The sequence below is a fragment of the Curcuma longa genome, chromosome 18, assembly GCF_044706935.1.
Source record: "Curcuma longa cultivar G26 ecotype Majalengka, Jawa Barat chromosome 18, ITB_CL_G26_1.1, whole genome shotgun sequence".
NCBI classification, from domain to species: Eukaryota; Viridiplantae; Streptophyta; class Magnoliopsida; order Zingiberales; family Zingiberaceae; genus Curcuma; species Curcuma longa.
Window position 1 is genome coordinate 5,890,269 of NC_133878.1, and position 14,987 is coordinate 5,905,255.

Sequence of the window (14,987 nt, forward strand, 5' to 3'; positions counted from 1 at the left end):
ACATAAATATAAAAAGCTGATGAAAACTATGATTAATTAGATCAACAACATTAGATATTTCTATGTTTGCCTAATTAACCACTTCAAACAAATGCAAAAACATCATGGCCAAGTCACACTTAAGGTAGCTATGTTTGTTATATTCTCAGCTAATTACTATAATAAAATTGCACCTTAAGGTACAATATTGCCCAACTGTATGATGCACAAGCAGGATCTCTAATGAAAAAATAGTGCAACTTACTAACGGCAAAAAAATTCCAAGGCAACCCGCAAACCAAATGACAAACTCAGTCACTTGACATCTAGGTCGAGGCCTCGTGGTGAGGTCGTGACTCGCCTGTGGCCTCGAGGCGAGGTTGCGACTCGCCGGTAGCCTCATGGCGAGGTCGCACCAAGGTTTGTCTTGTCCTTTGTTTCCAACGAGAGAGAAGAGAAAGGGGAAGAGAAAGAATTGCTTGCTCTGAGATCCGTTTTCTGAATTTAAAATCGGATCAAAATTTTATTCCATTGTTAATTTAGAGATTGAAAATTTATCAATTTTATTCGATTGCTAATTTAATGATCAAAAATTTATGCCGTCGTTAATTACAGATTGAATTTATTTGGTTGTTAAAGCGATCAAAATTTTATTCGATCGCTAATTAGCAATCGAAAATTTATTCGATTACTAAGCGACTACATTTTTATCCGATCAATAATTTAGTGACCAAAAATCTATTTGGTCGATGCAATCCAGACTTCAGAATTTAGGTTTGTGGGTATGGTCAAACTTAGGAGGCTATAAAGAATGCACTAGTTTTGGTTTGAGATAGTTTTGAGGTGGCTAGGGCCATCAACGAGTTTTGAACAAAACTCACTTATACTCATTTAGTGTCCAACATCAAGAATGGTAAGCATGGTCATGAATCAAAAGGCTCTAAGAAATGCATTGATCCTAGTCTTGATTGAGTTTGCTTAGCTAATAACCATCAGTGAAATTTGACAAAACTCATTGATGGTCATACAATATCTAAAATCAAGAATATTGGACATGACCAAACTCAAGATGTTGCAACAAATCAAGTGGTAGTGTTATAGAGTATGACGAACATAGGCCTCTTAGTGGTGTTCAAACTTGTTTAATAAGATAACTGAGCCAAGCCAAGCCTAAAATGAACCAAGCCATTGAAATGATTATTCAAGCTTGGCTTGGTTTCATTTTTATGATCTTGAGTTTAATTCATTTAGATGTTATCGAGTCTCAATTTAAGCTTATGTGATTATTTAAAACTTTTACATTTTAAGCTTGTTTGGTTGGTTATTGAACTTGATAATACAAATTTTTTTTGTTCATTTTAATTTGAAAGTTTTTTTTATTTATTTAGCATGTTGATAAAAGTTTTATTGATGAACATGGTCTAATATAACATTGTTCATGAATATTTTTCATGAACACTAACGAGCTGAACACATATGTGTTCAAGCTTGTTCATTTAGTTTAACAAGTTGTTCAAACTTATTCATTTAATTGATCTTGTGTGTATTGAATGAACATAAACAAGCTTATTTATTTAACGAGAGCATGATCAGACTCAAGAGGCTATAAGGAATGCACCAGTCCTAGTTTGAGTTGGTTGTGAGGTAGCTAGGGTCATCATCGAGTTTTGACCAAAACTCATTGATGGTCACATAGTATCCAAAAATAGGAATCTTGAGCACGGTTAGAGGTCGTAAGAAATGCATCTATCCTAGTCTTGATTGAATTTGATTGGTCAATGACTATTAATGAGTTTTGGTTGAAACTCACTTAAGACTGTATGGTGTCTAGAATCAAGACTATTGGTCATGATGAGAAATGGGAGGCTATAAGATATTCAATGGTGTTGTCTTATAATGAGTGTAATGAGCCCAAGTACCTCAATGAGTTTATGCTAAAAGTAATTAAGGGTGTGCATGTTTCAAGAACTCATAGGATGCAATTAAGGCTTTGGAATTTAGGTTTGAGGGTATCAGATGTCAAAGGTTGCAAGGAATGCACTAGTTTTGATTTGAGTCAGTTCTGAGATGGCTAAGTCCATCATTGAGTTTTGATCAAAACTCACTAATGCCCATTTAGTATCTAGAATCAAGAATGGCAGGCATGGTTAGCGGTGTAAACGAGCCAAGCTGCTCGCGAGTTATTCGAGTCTCGGCTCGAAAAAAAGTTCATTTGAGTTCGTTCGATTAAGTTAACGAGCCGAGATCGAGCCTGATTTCGAGCTGAAAAATATTATCGAGCCGAGCTCGAGCTTAATAGTATTTAGTTCGTGAGCTCGCGAACATGTTCGTTTAAAGGCTCACGAACGTGTTCGCAAACATGTTCGTTTAAAGGCTCACGAACGTATTCGCAAACATGTTCGTTTAAAGGCTCATGAACGTGTTTGTTAAGAGATTCGTGAATATATATATATATATATATATATATATAAGTATTATATATTAACGAGCCAAGCTTGAACTAAGCTCGTTTAACTTTTAAATGAGCTATTTTCGAACTAAGCTCGAACTGAATTCGTTTAACTTTAAAACGAGTCTTTTTTGAGCCGAGCTCGAGCCGTTCGCGAACTATTTGATTTCATTACGAGCCGAGTTCGAGCTTAAGAATTAAAGCTCGAATCGAACTCGAGCCGAACTCGAGTTTAGGAAAAACGAACCGAGCTCGAACTCGAGCCTCTTACTGTTCGGCTCGGCTCGGTTCGATTACACTCCTAGGCATGGTCATGCTCAAGAGGCTCTAAGAAATGCATTGATTCTAATCTTGATTGAATTTGATTAGCCAATATCCATCAATGAATTTCACCAAAACTCATTGATGGTTATATAATATTCAAAAACAAGAATGATGGGTATGATTAGACTCAAAATGCTGAAGGAATCCAAATAGTTGTGTCTTAGAGTGACTATAATGACCCCATGACCCTCAATGAGTTTGTGCCAAAAGTATTCAAGGTTGTACATATTTCAAAACCCAACAGGATGTAATGCAGACTTTGGAATTTAAGTTTGAGAGCATTGTCAAAATTAGGAGGCTACAAGGAGTACACTGGTCTGAATTTGAGTTGGTTCTAAGGTGTCTAAGGCCATCAATAAGCTTTGGTCAAAATTATTAAGGATCGTACAATTTCCAAATAAAGAATGGTGTGTATTGTTAGACTCGGGAGATTGTAAGGAATAATATTAGTCCTGGTTTGAATTGATATCAAGGCGGCTAGGGTCATCATCAAGTTTTAGCTAGCTAAAACTCATTAATGAGCATACAGTGTGAAGAATCAAGAATGTTGGACATGGTCAGTCTCAAGAGGCTTCAAGGAATCAAGTGGTGGTGTCTTAGAGTGGGTATGATGAGCACAATTCCCTTATTGAGTTTATACGGAAAGCACTCAAGGCAGTATATATTTCAGAAACCCATAGAATGCAATTTAGGTTTTGGAATTTAGAATTTAGAGAATGATCAAACTCAGGAAACTGCAAAGAATGTAATGATCCTAGTTTGAGTTGGTTATACGGTGGCTAGGGCCATTAGTGAATTCACTTATGGTCATACAATGTTTAGAATTAGGAATTTTAGACACGATCAAACTCAAGAGGCTTCAAGGAATCCATGGTGGTGCCTTAGAGTGGGTATAATGAGTCTAGATCCTTCAATGAGTTTGTGTCAAAAAGTAGCGAAGACTATGCATATTTTAGAAATCCATAGGATACAATCCAAGTTTTGGAATTTAGGTTTGAGGGCATGTTAGGAGGTTGCAAGGAACACGTTGATCCTGATTTGAGTTGATTCTAAGATGGCTAGGATATCAAACGGGGTAAAACTCACTAATGACTATACAGTGACAAGATTAAATGAACTTTGACATTTAAAAAAATAGATAAATACCCGAGAACATATAAGTGCTAATTTTGCTTGAATATGATAAGACTATGTGCATTAGTTACATAAAATTTTTAAATAGAGGGGAAATTAGAGAAAAGAGATGGGATGATAAATTAGCCATCGGAATAGGATTTAGGGCAATAAATTAGTAGGGGTATGCATTGCATGTTAAATAAAAAATTTTAGCTGATGATGCTCACATGGGATAATATTATATGAGATGTGTCCCCTTAAGCTCTTTGATATTATCACATCACTTTCAAACTCTCTTTCAATATGAAGAAAAGACAAAATTTTACTAAAAAAAATTAACGGTATTTTCCACGTACTTGATTTTTTTTTGGATTTTTCACAGAGCAAATCATTTTTTATTTTTTTTAACAAAAGACATACCTTATTTCTAAAATATTCTTTCTAATTATTTCAGTTCTAAATTAAAATAAAAAATAAAAAATTTTCTTATTTAAGTTGAATCACACTGAACGGCAATCATTCAAAAGTCATTGATGGCACAAAAGTCACCGATAACTAAAATTAATATAAAATATTTTATATATAATAATTTTTTATATAAAGCAGTGACGTTTTATTATATAAAATCTTTTTTATATAAAATATATGAAAAGGTGGTGATCCAAACTCCAAAGCGAAGTCTCCATCTCCGGCGATCTGCAAGAAGCGAGGAGCATGACGAAGCCCCACGCCCTGTTCGCCACCATCTCCGTGCCCGGTCACTTCTTTCCCGCCGTCAACCTGTCCATCAAACTGGCGGCCAAGGGATTCGTTGTCACCGTCGCCACCCTAGACCGCGGGTCCTCCTCCCTCCCCGACCTCTTCGCCGCCGCCGCCGCCAGCGCCTGCTCCCAGGGCCTCGACATCCGCTTCCAAGTCTTGAAGGATGCCATGCATCTACGAGCGGCACAGTCGAGGTCGAACAGCGACATCGTCTGCTCCATGCTCCACCATGCCTTCGCCCCCATGGAAGAGCTACTGCAGAAGCTCTTGCGAGAAGAGCCGCCCGTCAGCGTCCTTATCGCAGACACCTTCAACACTTGGCCATCCACTATGGCCAAGAAGTACGACCTGCTCCATGTCTCTTTCTGGACCCAGCCGGCGCTCCTCTTAGCGCTCCACCACCACAGGGACCTCCTCATCTCACATGGCCACTTTGCTTCCCCTGATCAGAATCGGAAAGATACGGCCATCAGATACATACCAGGCATTCCGGAAATCGAGCCGCATGAGCTCCCCCCCATCTATCAAAGCAAGGATGCGTCTTCCGTAGCCCATCAATTCGCCTTCAAGTGCTTCGACGAGTTAAGAGGAGCCGACTTCGTACTCGCCAACACAGTGGAAGAGCTCGAAGCCGAGGTGATCGCTGCTCTCCGGCGGGTGATGCCTTTCTACGCCATCGGACCCATCTTTCCGGATGGATTCACAGGCGGCATTTCCGGCAGCATTGCTACCGTGAAGGACTGCTCGCATTGGCTGGATACGATGCCAGCGGCGTCGGTGTTGTACGTTTCATTCGGAAGTGTGGTACGTGTGAGCGAGAGGGACTTAAGGGAGATGGCTCATGGTGTTTTGAACAGCAAGGTCAACTTCCTGTGGGTGCTCCTGCCGGACACCGCCCCCCTCCCTGATGGCTTTGTGGCGGCGAGCGAGGGGAGGGGGATGGTGGTGCCATGGTGCAACCAGAAGGAGGTCCTCCTCCACCCCGCCGTCGGCGGATTCTTGACGCACTGCGGGTGGAATTCGACTTTGGAGAGCGTTTGGTGCGGCGTACCAATGCTGTGCTTCCCGCTAGCGTACGATCAGCCGCTGAACTGTAAGTTGGTGAGCAAAGATCTAAAGATAGGGATTCGTCTCGGAGGCTCCGGGGAGGTGAACAGGGACGAGGTGTGCGACAAAATTGAAAAGTTGATGGGCGGCGAAGTCGGAGCGGAGGTGAGGATGGAGATGGAGAAGGCACAGAAGGCGGCAAGGTCAGCCGTGGCCTCGAATGGCTCATCGTCCAAGAACATGGATAGGTTCATCGACCATCTCCTTAAGCATCTTTCTGAAAAGAACATCCGCGGTAGCAGTAACAGTGTGATTTAGAGGAACAAGAGGCTTCCAACTTTATCTAGATCTGTCAATTGCATCAGTAATCCAGTGGAATAATGTAAAATATTATTAATATTTGAGTTTAAAAATATACGTGGTATTTAAATTTGATTTGGAGTTCAGACACATAAATAATTGTAAGTAACAGTGTGATTTACGTTCCTGTTTGATTGGTAATATTTTAAATTAGTTTCATAATTATAAATATTTTTTATAATTAAGTTTATCAATTTTAATTATATCTATTTAAATTATTAATTTGAAATTTTCATTTGTTTTAAATTTTTAATTTATTTTTGAATTTTTCTTTAAATTTTTAATTTATTTTAATTTTTTAAGGTTGTGGATTTAATTTTAGATTTAAATTAAGTTATGATTCATAATGAAACTCAATGATTATTAATTTTATTATTTAAATTTGATATCTTAAAATTTAAATTTAACTTGTTAAAATTTATAGAATTAATTTCTTAAATTTTGAGATTTAATTTTATATTTTTAAAATTATTCATTGTCTCATAACTAAAGGGTACACTATTGTAATTAATTTTAGATTTTTAATATTTAAATTTGAATGATTATTTTTAAAGTTTGAAAGTTTATTGTAAGAATATTTAAGATTTAATTTTGAGTTTTTATTAGTTAAATTATTAATTTTAAAATTTTTCTGGATGGATTTTGAATTTATCTTATTATTAGGATTATCTTAATTATTTAATCTCAAGTTATTAATTAAATTTGATTTATTCAATTTATCTTGATGATTATTAATTTTATCTTATTTAATTAAATTATTATTTATTTTTAGATTAATTAAATTAATTAAATTTGAATTATTCAATTGTGAGTTATCTTGGTTGAATGAGTTAAATAATTGATCTAATTTTTTATTTATTTAAATTAAATCTAGATTAGTTAATTTTGAATTATTAAACATTGACCTTGTTAAATTTGAATTAGTCAAATTATAATTTAATTCAAATTTATCAATTGAATTTATCAAGTTAAATGAATATTCATTATTGATAATATCTATGTTTAAATTTTTTAAATTATTATTATTATTAATTACAATTTCAAAATTAATTGACTTTTTTAAATTAATATTATCAATTATATTTAATTCTAAATTTTTAAAATTATTTGAATTAGAATTATCTAAATTTGAATTAGTCAAAGTATATAATTTTAAATTTATCAAATTACTTAAATTTTTATTAGTCAAGTTTGAATTGGTCAAATTATTGAAATTTGAATTATCTAACTTTGAATTATTTAAAATTTTAAATTAATTAAATTTAAATTTTTTATGTTTGAATTTTTTAAATCTATTATCTAAATTGTTAGATTTTGAATTTGTCAAATTAATATTTTCTAACTTATCTAAATTTGCAGAAAAAATAACTCTATCATGTGAAACCCTAGGGGCATTTTCATAAATAAATAAACTTATCAGAATCGCATCCTCTAATTTTGATTTTTCCTTCGTCTTTTTCTTTGGGCATCGATTCATATAGTGTCTGTGGTCTTCTTCTCCGGGTATCGATTGCTCTTTTATCGTCGATGGTGTCATTTGAGTCATATGAGTAGAACACTAGTTTTTAGAGTGTTCTCTCTCCTTACACTTAAAATAAATTATATAAAATTTAAAATAAACTTTTAAAATTGTATCTTTCTCCCCCTCCATCTTTGCGGTCATGTTCCCATGGCGGTTAGTCAAATCAAGAGCAGACATGCTTTGATACCAATTGTAGAATCGGTGGGCGTGCTAGAGAGGATGAATAATACTTTCGTCGTTCGTTATTTTGTTACTAACACAAAGACTGGCAGCGAATATTAGAAAAATAAGCAAGGAACTCATAGATTTACTTGGTTCCTAACCTCCCATGATTAGTACATCCAAGGCCTATGCACAAGAAAGTGCCTGCCCACTAATGGTCTCATTTTTGAAATATTTTTTTTTGGAGGCGGAGAAACCCATCTTACATTTAAAATAATATAAAAATAGAAGTACAAGACAATAAGACTTTAAAAGAATTAACTAAATCTCGAGTAGGTTAATTCAAAAGTCCTGAGCGTAGCACACCCTTCTTAGAGCTTTCCCAGTTACATGAGTCTGGCTCCATTCGCCTTCAGCAGTACTGTTGGATAAAGAATGAGGAGTATTAGATATGCACTTTATGGTGCACGTTGAGGTCCTTATATAGACTCTTCTGGACGCCTGGATTCTTATCCTAGCGCCTAGAACCAATCTCATCCTGATCTGATTTTATCGATCTATCGGGGTCAATTCTTCCTGATCCAAGTGCATGAATATCCAAGGGCGCTTGGACCGTCTGGGCGCCTAGAGTAACATCAGTGCATTGGATCTAGTCAATTTGGATTTGACCTGAGTTGATCCCGGACTTGGTTCAGCTGCTTCTGTTTGCTCCTCCTATGCTTCTTTAATCTTGCTTCCAGCTCTTGGCTCCTGCAAGATAAGCATACACACAAACAAAGCAACCTAAGCATATCTGTAGTCCGCCTGACCTACTAGGCTTACCTAAGCCTTACCCTATAGGTCTAATCTACTAGGCTTACCTGTGTCTAACTTCCCAGTTAAGACTAGTCACTTCCATAGGTAGACTTCCCACCTGCCAAACATCTAATCACCCTTGACCTGCTTGGACTTTCCCTTGCCTAACCTCCAATTAGGACTAATCACTTCCATAGTAGACTTCCTACCTATCAAACATTTGGTCACCCTTAACCTACCTGCACTTTCCCTTGCCTAACCTCCAGTTAGGACTTCCTTGCCTAACTTTACTCACCGAGACTTCCTACACGGCATCCAACCAGGACTTCCTACCCAACTTCACTCACCAGGTCTTCCTTGCCCAGTCTCCAACAAGGACTTCCTTTGCCTAGCCTCCAACTAGGACTTTCCCTACCTAGCTACCAACTAGGACTTTTCTTGCCTGGTCAACCTAACTAGGACTTCCTTGTCTAGTCTAACTGACTAGGACTTCTCGCTAGTCTTTTGGTGAAACTGACCTGACTTGACTTCACTCACATCTAAATATTAGGTCCTATTTGGATCAACCCTTGGTCAAACTGACCAAACTTAGGTGTATTGTTAAATATTAAAACTTTGGGGTACAGACTAGTGCTCCTTGCACCAACAAGAATGTCCGCCAAGGTAGAATTCTCTATGGAGGAGGCTTGCTTTTGCTTCTTAGAAAGCTTGGTCCCAGTTGTGGAACCCTAGGCTTGGGTCTTCTTGGACTTATGTGCATCCTTACAGGGGTCAGGTCTCGGAGGAAGCCGCGACCTCGGATGACCCCGCCACTGCAGTGGTTTTCTTGGCCTTGGTCGACGTCAATTTGCTGGACTCCGTCCCCTTGGTTCTTGGCTCGGCAGCTCCACCTCCAGCGTTTAGAATACTGCTGGCCAGGGATGGACACGGAGGGGGTAGTTCGGATGAGGCCTTCGCAGCGTCTTCCTTGGCCCACATGCCCTCTACGGAGGTTGGGTCCCACTTCAACAATTTATTTATCGAAGCGTTCAACATGATTTAACCTACAGGATAAAAAGAAGTTAGTCAGTGCAAGGGAAACATTAACAACAAATTAAAACCTTACATAGTCGAGCCTCCAATTAAATGTTGTCTACTCAGCTCAGAATGTTTGAAATAGATTAAAATTTAAGTGTTTGAAAAAAAAACCAATCTGCATGTATGCTCATCAATATTGATTGAGTCGCTTGCATATGTCGTAGATAAGTCTTAAAAATTAGAGATCCTGGCCCACTGATCTTCTTCGATGATGCAAGGTGGCTTTTTTCCTCTCGTCTTTGCATGATTAAGTACATATCGGATGTGATCACCATATTTTTTATTAAAAATTCTCCTTATTTCTAATTTTTCATTAGGGTTCCAAGTGAACATCCGCTGGGATGAGAAACAAATAATTAATTATATATTCAATATTAATTTCATATATAAACTCAAGGGGATAGGTTACTTTAAACTTATTCCACTACAGCTCTTTGTGGGATCAAGAGTGCTTGTATAAGTCATCGAATCCCCTCGCCAATGGTCATTCACAATTCGATTAATCTCGTGAATAACTCGTACAGAATTAACAAATCTATAACAAAGTATGAAATAAATGATGTTAAATAATTATGATAGTTGACAAAATTAATTCCTACTAAATTACTTACAAATCTCCGAGAGGGGATATAAACTCTCGACTGTCGGTTATCTTGGCAGTTGATTGTCTGATTGAAGGAACTTCCATGGGTACTGGGGAATGGGAAAGTCCTGGCGAGTCATGTGTATGGGAAGGTCCTGCAACTGAAGGAGGGGGCGTAGGTACAAACTGCCTATGACTACTACATCGATGACCACGTCAAGACTGTAAAAAAAAATACTAGGATGAAATAAATAAAATTTTGATGCATAATGAAGAATATGAAAAAACTTACCATATGTAAAAATTATTGAAAGAGTACACGAATCAACATGCCAAGAGGTCACTTCTAATGATCTATAGGAAAAAAGAAAGTGCAGTTAAAATATATGACTTTAAGACAGTAAGTATATAAACAACAAATTGAACTAAGAGTTTTATAAATCTATATATTAAAACTAAATTTGTAAATTTGAATATTAAAACTAAATTTACATATTAAAATCAAATTTACACAAACATTACGTTACCATATATGAAAATGAATTATTAATATATATTTTTTATTTTAACCTAACTTACCCATCATGAAAAATAAAAAACGTCATCGTCATCGTGGGTAAGGTCGTGGTGGTGGTGGTGGTTGTCGTTATCGTCATTTTCATGAATTTCACTTGTATCCACGTTTATCACTACTCTATTGAAATCTAATAACATAGGAATATTATATTCCTCGGTCTGAAATATGTTTACAACTTCGTCTTGTTGATATGCAATATCCTACCAATGTTCTTTAATTTTTTTTCTATGCTTTCATTTTACAAACAATCCACCAATCATTTTTGTCATGTTTCAAATAAGGATATGAAGTATAAAAAACTTGAATCACTTGTTGTGTCAACACAAATGGTTCATATCTCTTATACAATCTCTTATGATTTATTTTAACCAAATTATACCGTGGTGCACCTTCATTTGTCTGACAGGGTCAAACCAGCTGCACATAAATAAAATAACTCGTATTTCTGGACCAGGGTATTCTACCTCTATAATTTCATCCAGTAACTCATAAAAATCATTGCTTGTAGCTCCATCATTGGGTGATTGAACATAAACCCCACTATTCATTGTAGCCTTCCCCATTCCATATTCCTAAGTATGAAAATTATATTCGTTTATGAAATTTGCTAATCAAGTCCGTACTATTGCTTTTGAACCCCAGAAAAGATGGAATAACAATTCTTGCTCAACGTGAGCTTGATTATCATGAATCTAAAGTCAAATTCTAAAATTAATTAAAATTTAAAATATGTGTTAATCAAATTTAAATTGTCTATTCACACTGTGTACTGAAATTTATAGGTTGAATAAAATGTATTACAGATTATGATCTGTCAAAGTAAACTCATTCTCCGTGAAACTTCATGCATGAACCATCAGTTTAGCACATATAATGATTAGTACACATAATGATTGATTTGGTATAAGTTCCACAGTGAAGTAATTAATTCAAGTGTTGCAAGATGCTAATTAAACTGGTAATTAATTCAAGTGTTGCAAGTGTTGTAAGTTCCACCGCCGGCAAGGGGCGGCCAGCGCCGGCAAGGGCTGGCCAGCGCTGGAAAGGGGCGCCCAGCGACGCCCGACGGCGGCCAGGAACAGGCGGCGCTGCTCGACGTCCAATGATGTTTCTCCAACGACGTCGACGGCAAAAAACACAGAAGAAAAGAGGAAAAAGGAAAGAGGAAGCTTACCACGTGAGGAGAAAAGCTTTCGGAGAGATCTCGGTGACAAAACAGCGAGATCCGGCGAGGGAGAACTTCGGCGAGGGAGAGATCCGGCGAAATCAGCGAGATCCGGCGAGGGAGAGCTTCGGTGAGGGAGAGAACCGGCGAGGGAGAGAAATCCGGCGAAGGAAAGATCCGGCGAGGGAGAGATCCGGCGAGCAGCTTCGGCAGAAACTTCGCGTGGGAGAAAAAGTTCGGCAGAAACTTCGCGTGGGAGAAGAAAAGAGAAGTTCGGATCTAGGGTTTAAGTAAGTTTTTTGCAACGAAAACACATTCGTCGTCAAATTCGTCGCCAATTTGGCGACGAATTTGGATGTTCGTCGCCAAATTGGCGACGAATTTCGTAAATTCGTCGCCAAATTGGCGTGGGATAGGGAAAAAATGTCCGGTTGTAGGGTTTTTTGCGACAACATCAAAACTCGTCGCCAAATTCGTCGCCAATTTGGCGACGAATAGCATATTCGTCGCCAAATTGGCGACGAATTTTCTATTCGTCGCCAAATTGGCGACGAATGTTTTATTCGTCGCCAAATTGACGACGAATTTTCTATTCGTCGCCAACTTATCGTGCGATAAGGAAAGAAATATTCGGCTTAGGGGTTTTGGCGACAAAAAAAATAAATCGTTGCTAAATTCGTCGTCAATTTGGCGACGAACAAGATTTCCGTCGCCAATTTGGCGACGAATATGTTATTCGTCGCCAAATTAGCGACGAAAATCATGTTCGTCGCTAAATGGCGACGAAAATGATTCGTTGCAAATTTTGTTGCAGATTAGCGACGAAATATGGATTTGTCCCAAATTTCGTTGCTGATTGGCGACGAAAATTTTTCGTCCCAAAAATTCGTCGCAAAATACCTGTTTTTTTGTAGTGAACCCTTATGTCAACATTTCAGAACTTAAATTTTAAAAAATCCTATAAAAAAATAAATTATAACACAAATAATTTACAATGTAAGAAATATAAAAATTAAGAAATATATACTCACTCAAAATATGATGTTACTTTTGGATAATTCAGTAAAACAATGCCGTAGCTAGGGCTGGGCTATATTGGGCTCCAGCCTAGTGCAGTTCAGCAATTGAAATCATTACCAATATATTATTTTACAATGCAGTTGCAATTGGAACCAATACATCAATTGGAGGCATGGCATATGAAGCCAATTCAACTCAGTGCAGTCTAGAGCCCAATATAGCTCAACAATTAAAGCCCAAGGCAGTTAAAATTCTAGCTATGCCATTGCAGTAAAATATATATGTGGGCTACTCGCCATTCTTAACCAATTAAGTATATCTGTTTACATGGTCCACTTGGTTGATTAAGGTAATTAAAAATTAAACATGAGGTCAAATTGGGATCAATAGGACTCTCATCATTTCTTCCTGCTCTCCGTCTTTTGCTCTGAACATGAAACTCAAAATAATATGATACAAAAGTTGTTACTTTCTTCACAATTTATGCATTAATAATAGAAGTTCAACATGAGCTTTATTTTTTATTTTTTTTTAAAATGATGTAAGAATATGATTGTAATAAAATAAATTATATTAGATATTAATATATATTAAATAATTTTATTTTTATGCATTAATAATGAAGTATATAAGAAATATTGTTTTATCTTTCAAATGGATACATCCATCGAAAATGGACATGACCTCCAACTTTGGTCTCATATGACAAGTGAACTAAATAATTTTGTGTAATTTAGAAAGGATATTTCCACCCTCACTTGACTAATCCCAAGAGGCTTCAAGGAATCGAGTGGTGGTTTCTTAGAGTGGGTATGATGAGCACAATTCCCTTATTGAGTTGATATCGAAAGCACTCAAGGCTGTGCAGATTTCAGAAACCCATAGGATGCAATTTAGGTTTTGGAATTTAAAATTGAGAGAATGATCAAACTCAGGAAACTACAACGAATGTAATGGTCCTAGTTTGAGTTGGTTCTATAGTGGCTAGGGCATTTAGTGAATTCACTTATGGTCATACAATGTCTAAAATTAGGAATTTTGGACACGATCAAACTCAAGAGGCTTCAAGGAATCCATGGTGGTGTCTTAGAGTGGGTATAATGAGTCTAAATCCCTCAATGAGTTTGTGTCAAAAGTAGTGAAGACTATGCATATTTTAGAAATCCATAGGATACAATCTAAGTTTTGGAATTTAGGTTTGAGGGTGTGTTAGGAGGTTGCAAGGAACACGCTGATCCTAGTTTGAATCGATTCTGGGATGACTAGGATATCAACGAGCTTTGGTAAAATTCACTAATGACTATACAATGACAAGAATAAGTGAACTTTGACATTTTCAAAAATAGATGAATACCTTGAATATGATAAGACTATGTGCATTAGTTACATAAAATTTTTAAATAGAGGGAAAAAATTGAAAAGAGATGGGATGATAAATTAACCATTAGAATAGGATTTAGAGCATCCACAATAGATGCTCTAACGGGGTGTTATAACACCTCATTGGTGTTAAACACCATTGTGGAGGGGTGTTATAACACCCCTCCAGTTGAACCCGTTCAAACAATTGAACGCGTTCAATTAAAAGTGGGGTGGATCAACCAGGAGGTTAGCCCACCCCACGTGTATTTTTTTATTTTTTAATTATATTTATTAAAACGGTGGGGCTCATAAATAATGAATGTTAATGTTAAAAGGAATGTGGGTGAAAGAGATATATTGTTATATTAATGAGTATGTGATAGTGGACCCCATACTTTTTAATGAGGTGGAGGGTGTTATAATGAGAGTAGATTGTGGATGGTCTTAGAGCGATAAATTAGTAGTGGTTGCATTTTAAATAAAAATTAGTAGCTGTCGATGCCCACATGGAATGATTCATACGGTTCATCAAAAGATGAAGCACTCACATCACATGCAGGGCCGGCCCTGGGCCAGGGCAACCAAGGCGACTGCCCAGGGCCCATAAGTTAATAGGGCACTAGAGTTTAGGGTTGACGGATTTAGGGTTGACGCGATTGATCGCGTGGCGACTTCACCATCCTCCTT

General features: G+C 36.9%; 1 protein-coding gene across 1 annotated transcript; it reads left to right on the top strand.

The window, feature by feature from the left end:
- Positions 1 to 4,582: 4,582 nt before the first annotated feature.
- LOC141812373 (UDP-glycosyltransferase 86A2-like) lies at positions 4,583 to 6,009 on the top strand. The gene has a single exon (XM_074700402.1). It carries the CDS (start codon positions 4,583 to 4,585, stop codon positions 5,993 to 5,995), a length of 1,413 nt encoding a protein of 470 aa, XP_074556503.1. The 3' UTR covers positions 5,996 to 6,009.
- Positions 6,010 to 14,987: the final 8,978 nt, after the last annotated feature.